We start from the raw sequence: 19,352 nt of genomic DNA, 5'->3' as shown, positions 1-19,352 counted from the left end.
AAATCTTAAAAAAAAATTTTATTTGAGAGAGAGAATGAGCAGTGGGGAGGGGCAGAGGGAGAGAGAGAGAGAGAGAGAGAAGCAGACTCCCCACTGAGCAGGGAGTCCAATGCAGGGCTCCATCCCAAGACCCTGAGCTGAAGCCAAACGCTTTAAAGAACTGAGTCACCCAGGTGCCCCCATCTGCTGTTGCCATCTTGAACTTCTTAATGATGTTTGAACAAGGAGCCTCACATTTTTCATTTTGCTCCTGAGCCTACAAATAATGTAGCTGCTCCTGGCCTGAACCAAAGCCTTGCTAGGAGGGACAGGAACAGAGTAGGAGCAGGAGACTGGTCAGGTGCCACTTGGAGGGTGGCAGGAAGAGATAGGACCTGTAGGCAACTTGAACTCCATGGGCTGAAGCCTGATGCTCCCATGTTCCACAGAGGGCAGGCAGTGTCTGTTGCTACCCTAATGCCACCAGCTATCAGGGGAAGGTCCATCTTTCCCTAGCCTGGCCTTCCATGGCCCACTCAGGGAAGCCAGGAACGCAGTATTTTCAGGAGAACACACCAGGGCTTGTCTTGTCTTCCACAAACCTTTTTACTTTCTTTCTCTCTCTCTCTCTTTTAAGTACATCTCTTGTATACCTGCCTCCCCCCCACCCCAGCTTTTTTAGGGTATAATTTACATACAGAAAATGCTTCCTTTGTGGAGTAGAGTTTTTAGAACTTTGACAAATGCAGAAAGTCCCATAACCAACACTAAAATCAAAATACGGACTTGCTCCATCACTGCCCCCCAAATTTCTGTGTTTCAGTCACTCCTCTCCCCCATCCCCAGCAACCAGTCATCTGCTTTCTGGATACCCTTTCTTTCCTTTTTTTCCTCTCTTTGTGAGCAGTGTATAACCCCTCCACGTATCAGAACATATTACACGGTAGCAAGTAAAACAATAAGACACTGGTGTAAAAATAATACATCTCAATGGAAAGAATGAAGAGCCATAAATGGATTCCATTCTGCAGAAAATCTTTTTTTTTTTTTTTTATTGTGTTTATTTATTCATGAGAGACACACAGAGAGGCAAAGGCATAGGCAGGGAGAGAAGCAGGCTTCATGCAGGGAGCCTGATGGGGAGCTTGATCCCAGGACCCCGGGATCTCGACCTGAGCCAAAGGCAGACACTCAACCACTGAGCCACCCAGGCGTCCTGAAAATCCTTTTTTTTTTTTAAGATTTTATTTATTTATTTATTTATTTATTTATTTATTTATTTGAGAAAGAGAGGCAGAGATAGGGAGAGAGAGCACAAGCAGGGAGGAGGAGAAGCAGTCCCCCCACTGAATAGGGAGCCCTATGTGGGGCTTGATCTCAGGACTCCAGGATCATGACCTGAGCTAAGGCAGATGCTTAACTCACTGAGCCACGCAGGCGCCCCAGAAAATCTTAATGTTATGATAAAAGGCTTCCAAACCAGAAGAAAAGGTACGATTGTTTAATAAGATATACTAGAGTAACTGGACAAAAATGGCGGGGGAACAAGTCATACTTTGCACTAACCCTTGCAAAATAAAATGGGCATGTATTGAGGAGTTAAATTTTTAAAAATCAAATCCTAGGAAACTAGCAAAATACTAAGCAGACGATTACCAAGTTAGTGGAGACCAGTTACGTTTTTCTGCTTTGAAGCAGCCCCACCCTTCAACACAAACAAAAAAAACAAAAACAAAAGCCACAGTCCCAACAGGAGAGATGGACAAAATCATCTATGCAATAAAATGGTGCACACTGAGAAGTAACAAGACTGCCAGGCCAGGAGAGTCGGTTTGGGGTGGATGACAATGACAGGTAGGGGTGGAAGTGCCTGATGTGTGTGTGTGTGCTCGTGCCTGTGTGTGTCCTAGGGGAAGCCAGGCTTTGCTCACGGCCCCCTGGGCGGTGAGGCAGACAAGGGATCCCCCAGAGGAAATGAGGAAGCCTAGGGCCACGGGGAAGGTGTGTGCGGTCCTGCTGGCTGGAGGGTGGCTTCAGCCTAGCCCTTGGCCCCAGGCAGGGTTCACTCAACTCTCCGCCCTCGCGGAGCCTATGCTGGCCAGGACCACCCAGGCCGGCGGTGCACAGACAGGCCTTTCCGGGAGGATCCAACAGCGCCCCCGCGAGCCGCCGGTGGGGCCTGGGCCAGCCCTCTTTCCGGTGTGTGTCATACAGGTTTTGGAGTCCTCGGTCCCCATTCATAAGTAGAACATAGTGGCGACCTCAGACTATGTTTGAGCACTTACGGTGTTCCGAGCACATGGTATTGGAGATGCAGCAGTGGTGACCACAAAGTCCTGGCCCCAGTGGCCCTTTTATCCTAATGGGGGTGTATGTGCTTTAGGGGCAGGAAGACAGAATCAACGAATGAACACACAATTTTGAGTCAAATGCTGTAAAGAAAACAAAACCGGATTGTGCAAACGCTATGCAGAAAACAGGATTGTGCAAGGGTGTTGGGGGCTTGTGCAAGGGTGTTGGGGGCGGGGAGCCCTAGTGTGTTGGAGGGGAGGCTGCTCTGGAATGACACTGGCCCTAAAAGAGAGCAGGAAGTCAGGGAAACAAGATAGAGCCCTTTCTCTTGGGCTGTTTTTTGTTGTTTTAAGATTTTATCTACTTACAGAGAGACAACGGACATAGGCAGAGGGAGAAGCAGGCTCCCTGCTGGGAGCCCTAGATGGGGGATCATCCCAGGACCAGGGGATCATGACCTGAGCCAAAGGCAGACACTCAACCACTGGGCCACCCCGGTTCTTGGGTGGAAATGGTGCCGAGGAAATGGGGTGAGGGGCTTCTCTGCTCCTCTCCTGCATAGCAAGGGGCCTGGGAGGACCGTGAATTCAGACCAGGCCTGCGTCTGGGGTCACCGCCCTTCTCTTCCTTCCTAACCTTTACCCTTCCTCCTGGGGACGGTGCTGCAATCCCCGTCGCTTCCCCTCCCCCCTCCCCCAGGAGGGCGGTCACAGGGGCTGGGGCCCCAAGCAGAATCCTTGTGTTGTATACCCAATGGATAGGTCAGGTACAGGTTTGGGGACCCGTGCGGCTGGGGTAGGGGAAGAAAGGACTTTTCAAGATCACCCGCTATTGCCACAAGACCAGCGAGGAGCCACGGCAGGAGCGCTCAAGCCTTGGACCTCTAGCACGCACTGGTGCCGCTCGGGGCTGTCTTCGCTTAAAGGAGGGCGAGAGGCAGGGCGCGCGGAAGGTGCAGTCGTTTCGGATTTCCCAGAGCAGGGATGGACAGCTGGCACCCGGGGAGGGGGGCACCAGGCCCGCGCACCCCGCCGCGCCGCAGGTGGGCCTGTCCGATTCCTTCCCGCACCCCGGGACGGTCGCGGCTCTGCCCGCAGCCTGGGCCGCCACGCCGGGCTCCCCGCCGCGGCCGCGCTCCTGAGGCGACGCCACTGTAGGCGCGCGGGGGGGAAGGCGCGGCGCTGGGCCCAAAGCGCCGGGCCGCGGGACGGACGCCCCTCCGCGGGGCCGCGAGTGGGCGGGCCCAGGCCGGCCGGGCTACCGCGGCGGCTTCCGGTTCCGCTGACAGAGGCGCCGGAAGTCGGGGTCCCGGCCGCGAGCCGAGGCGAGGCCCCGCTGGCTTTCTGGCCGGCGGCCGCGGGCGGAGGACCGGGTGCGTCGGGCAGGCCGACGGGGGCGCGGGGGCGGCAGCTCGGCCGGCGCCCAGGCCCCGGACCTCTCCGGAGCCCGCCCCCGTCAGGCCGCCGCCCGTCTGCCCGCGGGCTGCTTTCTCCTCTGCCGGCCGGCCCCGGGCGGGACCTTCGAGGAGCCGCCTCTGCCAGGGGAGTCGCGAGAGCCGAGACGTCCCGTCCTAGTGCGGCCTGGCCGGGCCGAGGTAACCCGGTGTGGACGTGGACGAGGGGGCCGGGCGGGCGTTCGGGCAGGGTCTTTTGGAGGATGAGTAGGAGTTTGCCAGTCATCTGCACGTTAGTGCGAGGGAAGCTCCCGGTAGGAGCTGCAGCCTAGGGAAAATGGGGGGGGGGGGTTGCCTTCCATCCAGTTTTGGCTAATGACAAAAGAAGTATTTGAAATTTCAAATAGCGATGTGCTGTGAAAAGAAGGAACAGGGTGATAAGATCTTGTGTCTGGTGTGGGGGTGGAGCAGAGGGGTCAGCGTCTGACACTGGAGGAGAACTGGACCCTGATCAGGAGTGTATCCGGCAGCGGAAACAGCCAGTGCAAAGGCCCTGAGACAGAAATGAACTCTTGTCAAGGACAGAAGGGAGGCTGGTGTGGTTGGAGTATGGCCAGTGAGGGGGGGATACGTGGTTGGGAGTCCATTCATAGAGAGCCTTGTGGGCCCTAAAAAGAAGTGGGGGGGGGACGCCTGGGTGACTCAGGTTGAGCATCTGCTTTCTGCTCAGGGTGTGATCCCCGTGGTCCTGGGATCCATTCACTCATCAGGCTCCCCGCAGGGAACCTTCTTCTCCCGCTGCCTGTGTCTCTGTCTCTCTCATGAATAAGTACATTAAAAAAATCTTAAAAAACAAAAAAAGGCAGAGTGGGGTCACCCAGGCTGGCTCTGTCAGAGGAACACTCAACTCTTGATCTTTGGGTCTGAATTTGAGCCCCATGTTGGGTGTACAGATTACTAAAAAAAAAAAAAAAAAAAAAAAAAAACCTTAATAAAAGGAAGGGGATGTTATTCTGATTACAGTAGGAATCTATTGGGTTTTAAGCAGAAGAGTGGTGGGTGGTGGGTAGGGTGGAGAATAGACAAGAGTTGAGGGGTGTGAAAGTCTAAGAGTTGGGTCAACCAAGGCTGTCCAGTTCTGTGTCAGGCAAAAGGGATCTTTCTATGATTTGCACAAACTTCTCACCTGTGGTCCCAGGAGGGGCCCTTCTGTTTCAGGATGCTGAAGACTGGGGACAAAACCCATGCGTACCTTAGTGGGGATTTTAATCCTTCCATCGTTGTTTTTCTTCCTGTCAGCCTCCCTGCAGGTTTGAGCCCAGGCTCCCTAGGCCACGGGTGAGGAAGTGGATGCACCATTTAATCAGCAAGCATTGGCTGAACACACACTGTGGACCAGGCCGTAGGCTGCGCGCTGTGGGGAGAGAGAGGACAAGACTGGTCTCTAGCCCTGAACTGCTCACCGTCTCGTTGGGGGAGACCTGAAGACAGACAGTTATTGTGCCACCGTGCCAAGGACTCAGGTGTGTGGTGTGAGTGTCCTCCACAGAGGTTTGTGAAGCTGAGGAGGAGACAGTGATTTCATTGAGGGCTTTGCGGGGAGCTGGTAATCAAACTGCATCTTGTAGTCTCCGTGCAGAGAAGTGCAGAGGGCATGCTGGACATAGGAACAGCTTGTGCAAAGAAAGCGAATGTGTAATTACATGGGGCATGTGTGTGAAGCCATGCGGTGTTGAGTCAGGGGCTGGCAGGATCAGATGTGTTTGTTTTGGAGGGATCCTCCTGGTGGGTCATTCCTCTACAGGTGAGACCTTGGGGAGGAGGGTTTGAAATGTACATGAAATTCCTTTAAAAAAAAAAGATTTTATGTATTTATTCATGAGAGACATAGGGAGGCAGAGATGGAGTCCCATGTGGGACTTGATCCCAGGACCCCGGGATCACACCCTGAGCCAAAGGCAGACACCCAACCACTGAGCCACCCAGGCATCCCTGTACATGAAATTCTACTGGATTCCTTGAGAAGTTGTCAAAGACAAACACACACTCATCCACCCCAGTGCCTGCTGAAGATGACTGAGTGGGGTTTAGGCAGAGTGGCTCACCATGGACAGACTGAATTAGCCTCCTGGGTTTTTTGGGTGGAATATCTGGAAGCAGTTCTGTTTTCCCAGCTAATTTATCTTATTTTAGATCTTTTGTTGAGTTAATCAGACTTTTCAGTTCATTATACATTTAATTGGTTCAGGCAGGGCCTTTATCTCTTTTGTATCTTCTTTTTTTTTTAAAGATTTTATTTATTTATTCATGATAGTCACACAGAGAGAGAGAGAGAGACAGAGACACACAGGCAGAGGGAGAAGCAGGCTCCACGCAGGGAGCCTGACGTGGGATTCGATCCCAGGTCTCCAGGATCGCGCCCTGGGCCAAAGGCAGGCGCTGAACCGCTGCGCCACCCAGGGATCCCTGTATCTTTTTTTTTTTTTTTTTTAATATTTTATCTATTTATTCACAAGAGACACAGAGACAGGCAGAGACATAGGCAGAGGGAGAATAGGCTCCCCGTGGGGAGCCTGATGTGGGACTCAGTCTCAGGATTCTGGGATCACGACCTGAGCCGAAGGCAGATGCCCAACCACTGACCCACCCAGGCGTCCCATCTCTTTTGTATCTATTGATGTTTTCCCTTTTTTTAAAAAATATTTTATTTTATTTTTTTAAAGATTTATTTATGGGATCCCTGGGTGGCGCAGCGGTTTAGCGCCTGCCTTTGGCCCAGGGCGCGATCCTGGAGACCCAGGATCGAATCCCACGTCGGGCTCCCGGTGCATGGAGCCTGCTTCTCCCTCTGCCTATGTCTCTGCCTCTCTCTCTCTCTGTGACTATGATAAATAAATAAATAAAAATTAAAAAAAAAAATAAAGATTTATTTATTTATTCATTCAGAGAGAGAGAGAGGCAGGCAGAGACACAGGCAGAGGGAGAAGCAGGCCCCATGCAGGGAGTCTGATGCGGGACTCGATCCTGATCCTGAGTCTCCAGAATCACGTCCTGGGCTGCAGCCCAGCGCCACTGGGGCTGCCCGATGTTTTCCCTTTTATCCCCATTCCCCACCACCACCATTGGAAACCACTCTGAGGTATTTGCGGTTGTCTTTGGTTGTATGCATAATTTTTTTTTTTTTTTAAAGATACATTTTAGTAGCTCAGTCGGTTAAGCATCTGCCTTCAGCTCATGATCCTAGGGTCCTGGAGCTGAGCCAAGTCAGGCTCCCTGCTCAGTAGGGAGCTTGCTTCTCCCTCTCCCTCTGCCTCCCTTGCCCCCAATCGCTGTGCTTGCTTACTTTCAATCCCTCATGCTCTCTTCTCTCTAACATAAAATTTTAAGAGAAAAAAAAAAAAGACACCTTATTTAAATTTAATTTTTATTTAGAGAGAGTGCGAGCTCACATGAGTAGGGGAGGGACAGAGGGAGAGGGAGTGCGATGCAGAGATCATGACCTGAACCAAATCAAGAGTCTTTTGCTGAACCAACTGAGCCCTGCAGGCGTCCCCATTTTCTTCTTTTTTTTTCTCTTTTTTAAAGTAAGCTAAAAAAAAATAAAAATAAAAAAAATAAAGTAAGCTCCATGCCCGACATGGGGCTTGAACTCAAAACTCTTAAGAACAGGATCACACATTCTACTGACTGAGCCAGCCAGGTGCCCCTGCATGTATAGATTTTTACTTTACATAATTGGTATACTGCCTAGAGTTCATTTTGATTCTTTTTTTCCCCTCCTCAGTACCATGTTTGGGGATGTTATTGATGTATTGATGCTCTTGTGAGCACATGGTTTCTTTTTTCTTTTTTTTTTTTTTTTTTTATGATAGTCACAGAGAGAGAGAGAGAGAGGCAGAGACATAGGCAGAGGGGCAGAGGGAGAAGCAGGCTCCATGCACCGGGAGCCCGACGTAGGATTCAATCCCGGGTCTCCAGGATTGCGCCCTGGGCCAAAGGCAGGCGCTAAACCGCTGCACCACCCAGGGATCCCCCTTCTTTTTTTTTTAATAAAGATTTTTATTTATTTATTCATGAGAGACACATAGAAGCAGAGACATAGGAAGAGGGAGGAGAAACAGGGGGACTTGTTCCCGGGATCCTGGGATGTGGGACTTGATCCCGGGACCCTGGGATCATGCCCTGAGCCAAAGGCAGACGCCCAACCACTGAGCCACCCAGGCGTCCCTGGAACATGGTTTCTAAATGCTACGCAGGTTTTTATAGATGCATCTCCCACATTTTACTTCCTTGACTTAACAGTTCCCCCAGTGCTGAGGCCCCTAGATTTTCTGCCCCTTGCTATGACAATACACAGTGCTGGGATGAAAATGAAAATTCTTGTATATACACATCTCCTTCCTCAGCATTTTTTTCCCCTAAGATTTTATTTATTTATTAGAGAGAGAGTATGTGAGCGAATGAGCAGGAACTAGGGAAGGGACAAAGGGAGAAGGAGAAGCAGACTCCCTGCTGAGCAGGGAGCCCAACAGGGCTGTATTCCAGGACCCTGAGAGCTGAAGGCAGACGCTTAACTGACTGAGCCACCCAGGCACTCCCTTCCTCAGCTTTGTAATACAATTTCAAATTGCTGACTTGGGCTTCCCTGAGATAATCTTGGCACCAGTTGGTGTTGGATGGGGCCATACTGTTTGACCTTGGCGAGGTCCTGACCTTTCTTTTTTTTTTTTTTTTTTTTATTTATGATAGCCACACACAGAGAGAGAGAGAGGCGGAGACATAGGCAGAAGGGAGAAGCAGGCTCCATGCACCGGGAGCCTGATGTGGGATTCGATCCCGGGTCTCCAGGATCGTGCCCTGGGCCAAAGGCAGGCGCTAAACCACTGCGCCACCCAGGGATCCCGGTCCTGACCTTTCTTAACCTGTATTTATATCTGGTAAATTGTGATTCTGGTTCCCAGACCCTTGGCAAACATTTCTTTTGTACTGCCAATCTTTCCTACTTGATCATCTCACAGGCTCTGTGGTCAGTTTCCTGTTTCTTGTCATCATTAATTGTTGCTATACACTTATTCCTTTTTGTTTTTTTTTTTTAAGATTTTATTTATTTAGGGCAGCCCCAGTGGCGCAGTGGTTTAGTGCCGCCTGCAGCCCAGGGTATGATCCTGGAGACCCTGGATCGAGTCCCACGTCAGGCTCTCTGTATGATGCCTGCTTCTCCCTCTGCCTGTGTCTCTGCCTCTCTCTCTGTCTCCATGAATAAATAAATAAAATCTTAAAAAAAAAAAAAAAAAGATTTTATTTATTTATTCCAGAGACACACACAGAGAGGCAGAGGCACACGCAGAAGGAGAAGCAGGCTCTCTGTGGGGAGCCCAATGAGAAACTTGATCCTAGGACTTGGGGATCATACCTGAACCAAAGGCAGGCTCCCAACCACTGAGCCACCCAGATGTCCCATATACATTTATTCCAACCACAATTATTGGCTGCTTTTACTTCCTGGTGAGAGGGTAGCCTGTTAGCCTGGTCCAGAGAGTAAAGTGAAGTTCCCCAGAGAAGTGACTGGCTTCACTTCTCAGGTCCTCCCTTTCTCACTGCATGACCTTGGGCAAGTTATCTAATCTTTCTGTGTCTCATTCTGTTATCTGTAAGGTGGGTCTAATGTATCTACCTCATAGTGTTTTGATAGGAATTAAATTAGTTGGTGTATGCAAAGTCATTAGAACGGTGCTTGGCACATAAGCCTGACAGAATGTTAACTAATAATAGCAATACTAATTAATGGTTATGACATTGTTTCAGACAGGAGTCCCTGGTATATTTTGCCCATCATGCATCATATTCACTTATAGGGTATTTGCTCAGGGGGCATGAACAGGAAGGCATGTCTTCTGGACATCATGATTATGATTATGAATTTTAATATCAATCACAAGGAAAGAGGGCAAAAACACATCTTTGGTCCTAGTTGCCATTTCCACATGGCTCATCCCTTATCTGGTAAGGAGATGGTAGCTATAGACTGAGCCAGAAGGATGAGGCCAGGACTGTGGTGTGGGTGGGAATGGGGACTCTGGTGAAACTGGAACCATCCCATTGGTCACCTTGGCCGTAGGACCTTTGTGATGTTACTCTGTACCCTTTGAGAGAATGGACAGCTGGCCAGATTTGAACGTTAGAGCCCTTTCATTTCAAATCCTTTAGACAGAAAGATAAGGAGGGACATCTGTCACCAGCATTTTGAGAGTTTTTTTTACATGGTCAGCGTCAGAGGCTGCTCTGGAATACAGAATAGCAGTGGTCCAGAGTGTAAGGGGCTTGGGAAGGGCACCTTGCAGGTGGCACCAGAAAAGTCAGCTTTCTTTCCGTGGTATAATGAACAGGGAGGGGTGTGTTACAAGAGCTGTTCCAGTCTTGTGGGAAAGGTGGGCCCTCAAATAGGTCCCTACTCGGTGATCAAAAACTGAAGCAGAAGGCTGCTGCGTGGGAGTTGAGGGAGCCAGGTGGCAGCTGGCTAGGGATGGCTGCTGGAGGAGGTAGGTGATCTCTGAGCTGACCCAGGAAGGATGAATCTGTTCCTCCAGCAGTTGATGAGGTGACGGCTAACTTAAGCATATCAGGGAGAGGGAGCAGCATGAACCTAGGCCCAGAGCTAGGAGGGAGCAACGGTTCTGGCTGGCTGGACACAGGGTGAGCAGCGGGAGTGGTGCGCCAAGCCCATCAGCCCATGTGCTTGGCAGTTGTACCTTAGGCTGCATTTTCAGTTATCTGCCATTCAAGGGCCGCCTTCATGGCTTCTATGACTGTAGTATGTGGAAAACGAAGTCTGCAGGCAGCCCCGGTGGCGCAGCGGTTTAGCGCCGCCTGCAGCCCAGGGTGTGATCCTGGAGACCCAGACCCTGCATGGAGCCTGCTTCTCCCTCTGCCTCTCTCTCTCTCTCTCTGTATGTCTCTCATGAATAAATAAATAAAATTAAAAAAAAAAAAGGGATCCCTGGGTGGCGCAGCGGTTTGGCGCCTGCCTTTGGCCCAGGGCGCGATCCTGGAGACCTGGGATCGAATCCCACATCGGGCTCCCGGTGCATGGAGCCTGCTTCTCCCTCTGCCTGTGTCTCTGCCTCTCTCTCTCTCTCTCTCTCTCTCTCTCTCTCTCTGTGACTATCATAAATAAATAAAAATTAAAAATAAAAAAATAAAAAATAAAAAAAAAAGAAAGAAAACCAAGTCTGCTAATTGAAGAGAAGGTGCTTATGGTGAATATAAAAATACATGAAATATGAAAATAGGTGGTATTTATATGTATTTCTAGTCGATGTTATTGCCTGCTGAGGACTGGAATCTCAAACCAGTTATCTGTTTTGGCCTGTTATCTCTTCTGATTAAAGAGAGATGAGCAGGGATTATAGAATAAAAGAACTGGAAACAGTAACTTTGTCACCATGATTCAAAAAACCTGTCCTCATGCCTGCCTAGACCTTCCTGGGCACCCCAGCTCAGGGTGATGGGCACTGTGGACACATGTTAAGCTGAGAATTTCTGTGCCTTGACAAATGACATGGGTCTGGTGAGGGGGATCTGGGAGCCCTCCCCAGCCCAGGTTGGGCTTGACACAGTGGACCCCTCCCACCCACAGGCAGAGGCCACAATGGAGCAGTGTGCAAGTGTGGAGAGAGAGGTGGACAAGGTCCTGCAGAAGTTCCTGACCTATGGGCAACACTGTGAGCAGAGCTTGGAGGAGCTGCTGCGTTACGTGGGCCAGCTGCGGGCTGAGCTGGCTGGAACAGGTGGGTGTCCCTCTATCAGAGCCCTCCACAGCTGCCTTCCCCGGGGGCCTGGGAAATGCCGAGGCTGTTTGATGACAGGCTTCCAGAAGGATGGTGGTTTGAAAGTCAGTATATGTGTCCCTAAGGCCTCCCTCCAGTAGGGTAATGGAAGTCATGCTGAGCTATTCCAGAAAGCCCAACAGAAATGATTAGTTTGGGTCCCCTGGATGGCTCAGGTCATGATCCTGAGACCTGGGATCAAGTCCCATATCGGGCTCCCCACAGACAGCCTGCTTTTCCTTCTGTCCATGTCTCTGCCTCTCTGTGTCTCTCATGAATAAATAAATAAAATCTTAAAAAAATAAAAAGTAATTATTAGTTTACCTGAGATTTTCACTTCAGATTTTCATTTTATATTTTGTTTTCCATTTGCTTTTCTATTTTGAATTTTTTAAAAGATTTTATTTATGTATTTCATCGAGAAGAGAGCATTAGAAGGGCGAAGAGCAAGGGGAGAGGAGGAAGAATAGCTGCTTCATGGAGCCCCGTGTGGGGGCTTGATCCCAGGACATGATGAGGTCCCCATTTATGTATTTTTTATGTATTTATTTATTTATTTATTTATTTTTAAAAAATTTAAAGATTTTATTTCTTTATTCATGAGAGACACACTCCCAGAGAGAGAGAGAGAGAGAGAGAAGCAGACACAGGCAGAGGGAGAAGCAGGCTCCATGCAGGAAGCCCAACATGGGACTCGATCCTGGGACTCCAGGTCATGCCCTGGGCTGAAGCCAGCGCTAAACCGCTGAGCCACCCAGAGGTCCCTGGTACCCCCTTTTTTTAAACATAAAGGGTGGCCTCAAGGGCCTGCTTTCCTGCACCTTGCTCCCCCTGCCCGCCCTATTTGTCTCAGTGAATGTTCTGTCTCAATGCATAGATTTCTGCCTTTTTTTTTTTTTTTGAAGATTTTATTTATTTTTTCATGAGAGACAGAGAAGACAGAGACATAAATAGAAGGAGAAGCAGGCTCCCTATAGGGAGCCTGATGCGGGACTTAATCCCAGGACCCTGGGATCACACCCTGAGCTGAAGGTGGCTCAACCACTGAGCCATGCAGGTGCCCCTTCTGCCTCATTCTTGCACCTGATGGCTTATCATTCCATCATCTGGTTGTGCCATGCTATAGTAAATGCCTAGGGTCCTTGCTTTTGATGGCATGTTATCTGTGTGGTAGAATGGTTTCCTCATGCGGGTCTGAAATGCTCTTATGCCATGCTGGTGGTTAACAAATGGTGGTGGCCTGCTGCATGCGTTTACAGGGAGATCGAGTCTTCTCAGAGGGGGGTTTGTCAGCACTAATGGTTTTGGGGGGGTCCTTGGGTAGGGAAGATTTGGGGATTTCAGGTTAAAAGGCTTTGGTTTCAGGGCCCCTGGCTGACTCAGCTGGTGGAGCATATAACTTTCAATCTTGGAGTCATGAGTTCAAGGCCCATGTTGGGCCTGGAGCTTACCTTAAAAAAAAAAAAGCTTTGGTTTCCTGAGAGCTGTTACTTTGTACTAAAGTGAGCATGGCCAGGGAGTGTGCAGAGTGTGGCCCTCCATGACCTGGATGGAGCAGAACGTGAGAGATGAGTAGCGAGCTGGGGTCTGTGGGGGTGGCACTGATGTCAGAGTGGAATGCAGCCCTGCCCCATCTCCCTGTGTAGGTGGGTGGACCAGCTGCTGCCTCCTGTCTGTGTTTGTCAGAAGGCCATTCAGTTACAAGTGACAGAAATCCAGCTCAGACCAGCTTAAAGGAATAGGCAGGGCTGGGGGCCACTGGATTCATGAAGCGTCCTGGCCCCGCTGGATCCAGGTGCTCATGTGATACCCTCAGTCTACACTGTCTTCATTCTCAGAGCCATACTGCCTGCCCCCCGCAGGTGATCACCATACTCCAGCCAGCTCCGCTTCCCATTCTGTGTGTTCAGCAACTTGGTAGAATGCATCTCTCTTCCAGGGCTTGTGGTATTGGAGCCGAGACGCTCTCTGGCTCTCTGGCTCTCTTGGGTCATGTTTCTTTCCCTGAACCAAGGCGCTGCCATCGAAAGAAGGCACTTAGATGCTAGGCTGGAGGAAGGGGCTGGTGCTCTGTCCTCCTCTCTTCTAAAGTCCCACACCCTCTTAGTGGTTGGTCTGGTTCTAGTCTAGCCATGGGGGTAGAAACCACTGCAGGCCTGGAGTCCTGAGCCAAAAACATCCCTGAGCTTCCCTGACAGTATCCTCTGGGTTGATGAGAGGAATTAATACAGGGACATTGCCTTATGGCTAGAAGCCTTCTCATCTGTGATGTCTCACTCAGAACAGTAAAGAGCCATCCGGTGTGGTGGTGAGGAGTGTGTGCTCTAGATCTGTCATTGCCATCGTCACCTGGCAAGGTTCCGCCTCAGCTTCCCTGGCTACAGGACGGGATACTAACAGTGCCCACTGCAGAGCATGGTAGTAAGGGTTAAATGAGCTCAAATAAAGTCCTTCTCCATAGGAAGTGCTGAATCTTATACATTTCACAGCAACAGGACAGGGTCGATACTGTCACTCCATTTACAGGTGGGGAAATGAACCCAGAAATGAAGCCGCTTGACCCACTTGACCAGTTCCAAGGCAGGCACTTAGAAAGTGGCAGGGTCTGGAACAGAAACTGGGCTCTTTCACTCTGGAGTTCAGGGCTGCCCCCTGGGCCTCCAGCTTGGCCTTGAGCATAGAGGAAGCAGGAACAAGGGTGCTCCTTTGTGCCCTTACTCACCACCACCATTTCCCTACAGCCCTCCAGGGGACCCCTCTGTCAGCCACCCTCTCCCTGGTGATGTCTCAGTGCTGCCGGAAGATCAAAGACACCGTGCAGAAACTGGCTTCAGACCACAAGGACATACACAGCAGTGTCTCCCGAGTGGGCAAAGCCATTGACAGGGTGAGCATGCAGGCAGCCTCGGGCCGAGAGTGGGGAGACCCAGGAGCCTAGTGTGTCCTGGGCTCCACAGGGAAAGTGAGTGTGAGAGCATGAATGCTGAATCACAAGGCCCTGTCTCCTGTCCTGGTCAGAACTTCGACTCTGAGATCTGCGGAGTGGTCTCTGATGCAGTGTGGGACTCACGGGAGAAGCAGCAGCAGATCCTGCAGATGGCCATCGTGGAGCACCTGTATCAGCAGGGCATGCTTAGCGTTGCCGAGGAGCTGTGCCAGGTAATGGCCTCACTGGGAAGGTTCTGCTGCTACCTGATGGGTGTCTTCATATGTGGTTCCTGTTATTCTTTATATAAATTTATTTTAGAAAGGAAATCACTGCCCCTGCCATAAATAGAAGGTAGCTCTAAAACTATATATGATGGAAAGTGAAGTCGTGAACCTCTAGCTAGAGTTGGTTGCCAGCCAGGGTTCTGCATTGAGGCCCAACATCTCTTTCTTGGAAAGAGAGATTAGGAAAATGACAAAGTAGCACTTGTTAGGTGTTAGAAACACACTCACAATAAAAGTAAAGGGTACTTTCTCTTAACGTAATTAAGAGGACTGAAGAGGAATACTTTTCTCACTGTGCTGTTCATCACCGATCTCGAAGAGCCTGGGGCTGGGGTGGGTTTGCAGGCTGCACTCTGGGAGGCCAGCATGCAACCTGCAGAACAGCAGTGTCCTGGAAACAGTCCTCCAGCAGTGGGACTGCCCTCTCCCCACAGGAATCAACACTGAATGTGGACTTGGACTTTAAGCAGCCTTTCCTCGAGTTGAATCGAATCCTGGAAGCTCTGCACGAACAAGACCTAGGGCCAGCACTGGAGTAAGTTGGCCTGTGGCTGGGCCAGTGGGGGGCCTGTGCCTGTCTGTGGTCTTTATGTACATGACATGCCTCCAGCCTGTCTCGTGGGCCTCCCATGGGACCCCCTGCCCCACCCGCTCCCTTTCTTCCCAGATGGGCCGTCTCCCACAGGCAGCGCCTGCTCGAGCTCAACAGCTCCCTAGAGTTCAAGCTGCACCGCCTACACTTTATCCGCCTCCTGGCCGGTGGCCCTGAGAAGCAGCTGGAGGCCCTCAGCTACGCTCGGCACTTTCAGCCCTTTGCGCGGCTGCACCAGCGAGGCAAGTGCTGGGGTTGGGATGCTGGGGGCGCGGGTGCCAACAGGGATCTGGTGGTGGGGTTAAGAGTCCCTGCTGCACCTAGAGGGCCACAAGTAGGCAGAATACGTTTCCCCAGCTGAGAACTGGCCCCCCGCCCTCACCGACTCCAGGTGAGGCCCTTCCCCCACATCTGCCTCTGCCAAACCCTTCCAGCCTGGCACAGAGTACTCTGCATACCTACCATGTGCCACCCCCACACTGCACACAGGCCATGTGTGCCTGACATACCCGCCCTCCTGCTGCAGTGCCTCTTCACAGCTGCCTTCCCAAGCCTTCCTTCTGTCACACCAGGATTTCCAAACCTCAGTTGCTGGAGTCTTCCCTTCCAGATGCTTACCATTAATAACCACTCCTACTGGTAGGAACTGGTTCTGGATCTCCACGCCTACCCATTTCTTGCCTCATATTTTATTTGTGAAATCATGACAAATCAAGCACCGTTAGTAAATCTAGATAGCGCCTGAAAGTTTTTGGAAAAGGGAGAGTAGCTAGTATTAGAGGAGTCTGAGTACCAAGCTGAGACTCTTCCCTAGGGCACATGGAAGGATGAGAAGAGAATTCAAACTCTCCTCTACCTGATTGCCCTGTGGCCTTGTCCCACAGAAGCAGCCCCGAGACTCGGCCTCTACACTGGACTTGAGGGAAAACCGGGTTTGCCTGAGGGCAACTCAGCGCCCAGTCATCTGGTGGTGGTGGGGACCTGGGAGCTGCGAGCCTCAGCCTGCTCCCCACCCTGCCTCTGAGCACCCCCCCTCACCCTGACCTGTACCCGATTGCCTTGTAGAGATCCAGGTGATGATGGGCAGTCTGGTGTACCTGCGGCTGGGCTTGGAGAAGTCACCCTACTGCCATCTCCTGGACAATAGCCATTGGGCAGAGATCTGTGAGACCTTCACCCGGGACGCTTGCTCCCTGCTGGGGCTTTCTGTAGAGTCCCCCCTCAGCGTCAGGTACCGGCAGTCCTGTGGGGGCGGCACGAGTGGGAAGGCTTTGAGGGAAAGTTTGCCAAGGTCCTTTCTTGTGCCAGGGATGGCATTTGGTGCTTTCAGACCTATATGGGCTCTCTTAGTCATTCTCCCTGGTAGGAGTTACCTGATTTTACAGTTGGAGAAACTGAGGTTAGGAAGAGTCATGGCCTGATGTCACTGCAAGGTCAGCGGTGACCTTTTGTCAGGTCTTTTAAATGAGGTCTCCTTCTTGCCTGCACCTCACCCCTGAATTATCCCAACACCCTCTGCAGCCTGGCTGCCTTTTTTCAACCTTCTCTCTCAAACATCTTCCCTTTGGGGAGATTTGAAAGTGCCTGAATAACACATATCAGGACCTTTCCCTTGGACTCCTTTAATGTTCTCATGATTTCACCAGGTCCTAGGAATTACAGGTAGTTATCCTCATTTTACCGAGGACAAAACAGACTCAAGGCATGAGTGAACTTGCCCAGAGCCCCACAGGGAAGAAAGGCTACAAAGACCTGGTCCCAGAATCCCATGCAGCAGTGTCACAGTGCCTTTTATTTAGACTGACTGTGGACTCTCCTGCCCAACCCCTTGGGGGGGGCGGATTTTGGTTAAAAAACAGTGTTTCCCAGCAGGAACACCAGGGACAACCCATGATGGTTCCTGGGTGCCCAATTTCCCCAAGCATCATAGGTATTTATTTAGCACCTGAGGCACCAGCCAGTCGACTCCCCGCCCCTGCCTGAGTCATTGTGAGATTTGAATCTGCCCCCGTGTCTAAGTGCCCTGATGGAAGATAAGCAGTTGTAGAGGTGCCTTATGACGGCAGAGTGGGGCAGACAGGCAGGCTGGGGCCCTTTCAAGCTGATCACTGTCCCCATCATACCAGCGACATTCCAGTGGTTTGGAGGAGCAGATAGCTCTCCCCTAGATCTTCCTTTTATCTTTCCCATAGGTCCTCAAACTCTGGGGTGCATTAGTGACTCTAGACTTAGACACACCTAACTACACATGTGGCACTTTATGAGTGACCAGAGAGATTTTCAAGGAGCAGTCTGACCATGTGCCACCTCAGAGCCCTGTCCTAAGACACAGGCCCACGACTGGGTGCTGGTGCCTTGGGCGTGTCTGCTGGGTCCTTGGTCAGGGGCACTGCAGCTGCTGCTCTTTGTTCTGCAGCTTTGCCTCTGGCTGTGTGGCGCTGCCTGTGCTGATGAACATCAAAGCTGTGATTGAGCAGAGGCAGTGCACGGGGGTCTGGAGTCACAAGGACGAGTTACCGGTGAGGCCCAGCAGGGGGAGGTGTGGGCAGAAGACCCTGGGAAGGATAGCTGCTGCCCCTGCAGGGACTCACCCCTTTGCTGGCTTCCTCAGATTGAGATCGAACTCGGCATGAAGTGCTGGTACCACTCAGTGTTCGCATGCCCCATCCTCAGGCAGCAGACGTCAGATTCCAACCCTCCCATCAAGCTCATATGTGGCCACGTTATCTCGCGGGATGCACTCAACAAGCTCATTAATGGAGGAAAGTAAGTTCCCCATGCTCTGCTCCCTCTTGACTGGGCTCTCCAGCTGGCTGGCCCCTGAGACATTTTTTGTTCTCCTCCCTTTGCAGGCTGAAGTGTCCCTACTGTCCCATGGAGCAGAACCCAGCAGATGGGAAACGCATCATATTCTGATACCTGCTCGGGATGAACTTTGTCAGAGGGGTTTCCCACCTATGAGCTGTGGTCTGTCTTGGTGGGCGTGGCTGACTTCAGATTGTGGTTTGCTTCAGAGCAAATGACTGAGTGCCACCATGGGTAGAGGCCAAGAAAGGAGACAAACCAGTCTGTGATGGGCAGCTGGCTCCTTGGCTGGAAGGGTGGGAGACATGGGCCTCTGCACTCCTGGTGTTTCCTGTTTATACCTGCCAGTGACTTGGTTGCGACCGACAAGAAGCAGAGGACTGGGCCAACAACGCAGACGTCCTTTCAGTCACATGGCTAGCCAGGTGGCTTATGGTTAACACCCCTTCTATTGTACAGCTTCACAACTGTATGTATCTGTTCCCCGCTGTAAATAGTCCGGGTTCCAACTGAATGCCACTGTTTTATAACTGAGCAAATATATTCACAGGCCTTCTCTGTATTTCACCTTCCTTTAGCCTCACTGACAAGGAACTACTGCAGGGCCCCCACACCCAGGGAGAACCCCACTTGCATCTCAGACTGGGCAGAGGCCCGGGGATGTCACGCCCTGAGCAAGAGGTTCTTACACAAACACGTATCAAATCTTGCCCCCTCCCTTCTAGGAGGCAGTGCCAGGGGACTTAGGAAGATGAACAGACTTGCCCTATGGGGCTCACAGCTTGTGAAGGAATTTGAACTGGATCTGACCCTCAATCTCAAGCTCTTTGTGGTTTACTGCAGGGTGCCTGGAGCTTGGTTGCTTGCTGCTTGTGCCAGCTGAGCCCTGTGCTGAGCCCTGGGGAGCAGGGAGGCACCTGAAGTCTGGAGTGCTTAAAGGGACTGGGTTACCAGGGTCATTCTGCTCAGCAGGAGAGCTGGCCTGGGGTCTGTCTCTAGCTTCATATACCTACTTCTGATTTGCTGTGTGCATGGCTAAAATTGCTTCCAGGAGTTCCCCAGTGGCATTTCAGGCTTAAGGGGATAGGGGAATGGAGGAAAGAGGGACGGGGGTATCTCCAACACAGGGGCCGCAGGCTTTTCATGCAAAGGGTCTGATGCAGCAGCCTTATCCTGCAGCACCGACCTACCATGGGAAGCGGAAGCTGGGGGTGGCAGCAGAGTCTGTTCGCAGCTCTGGTCTGACGGCGGC

At 51.3% G+C, this 19,352-nt stretch overlaps 1 protein-coding gene across 3 annotated transcripts; it reads left to right on the top strand.

Annotated features, from left to right (window-relative positions):
- Positions 1-2,991: 2,991 nt before the first annotated feature.
- Positions 2,992-18,662, top strand: RMND5B (required for meiotic nuclear division 5 homolog B). 3 transcript variants are annotated; one of them, XM_072840570.1, is made up of 11 exons: positions 2,992-3,223; positions 4,964-5,187; positions 11,301-11,451; positions 14,232-14,377; positions 14,509-14,649; positions 15,138-15,238; positions 15,371-15,537; positions 16,361-16,526; positions 17,712-17,814; positions 17,907-18,061; positions 18,148-18,662. In XM_072840570.1, the coding sequence occupies exons 3-11, from the start codon at positions 11,313-11,315 to the stop codon at positions 18,209-18,211; spliced, it is 1,182 nt and encodes a 393-aa protein (XP_072696671.1). In that variant the 5' UTR covers positions 2,992-3,223; positions 4,964-5,187; positions 11,301-11,312; the 3' UTR covers positions 18,212-18,662. The 3 variants fall into 3 exon arrangements, with proteins under 3 accessions (XP_072696671.1, XP_072696672.1, XP_072696670.1); XM_072840569.1 differs by lacking the exon at positions 2,992-3,223 and adding an exon at positions 3,641-3,865; XM_072840571.1 differs by lacking the exons at positions 2,992-3,223; positions 11,301-11,451 and adding an exon at positions 3,639-3,865.
- Positions 18,663-19,352: the final 690 nt, after the last annotated feature.

This window comes from Canis lupus, chromosome 10 (genome assembly GCF_048164855.1).
Source record: "Canis lupus baileyi chromosome 10, mCanLup2.hap1, whole genome shotgun sequence".
Taxonomy (NCBI): domain Eukaryota; kingdom Metazoa; phylum Chordata; class Mammalia; order Carnivora; family Canidae; genus Canis; species Canis lupus.
The sequence above is the reverse complement of the archived record's forward strand: the minus strand, read 5'-3'. Positions and strand labels throughout refer to the sequence as shown.

Excerpts from the sequence above, each read along its gene's own strand:
- RMND5B (XM_072840570.1), top strand. The coding sequence starts at position 11,313 with ATGGAGCAGTGTGCAAGTGTGGAGAGAGAGGTGGACAAGGTCCTGCAG. Across the intron at positions 15,239-15,370 it reads GACCTAGGGCCAGCACTGGA|ATGGGCCGTCTCCCACAGGC; the intron begins GTAAGTTGGCCT and ends CTTTCTTCCCAG. Across the intron at positions 18,062-18,147 it reads AAGCTCATTAATGGAGGAAA|GCTGAAGTGTCCCTACTGTC; the intron begins GTAAGTTCCCCA and ends CTCCCTTTGCAG.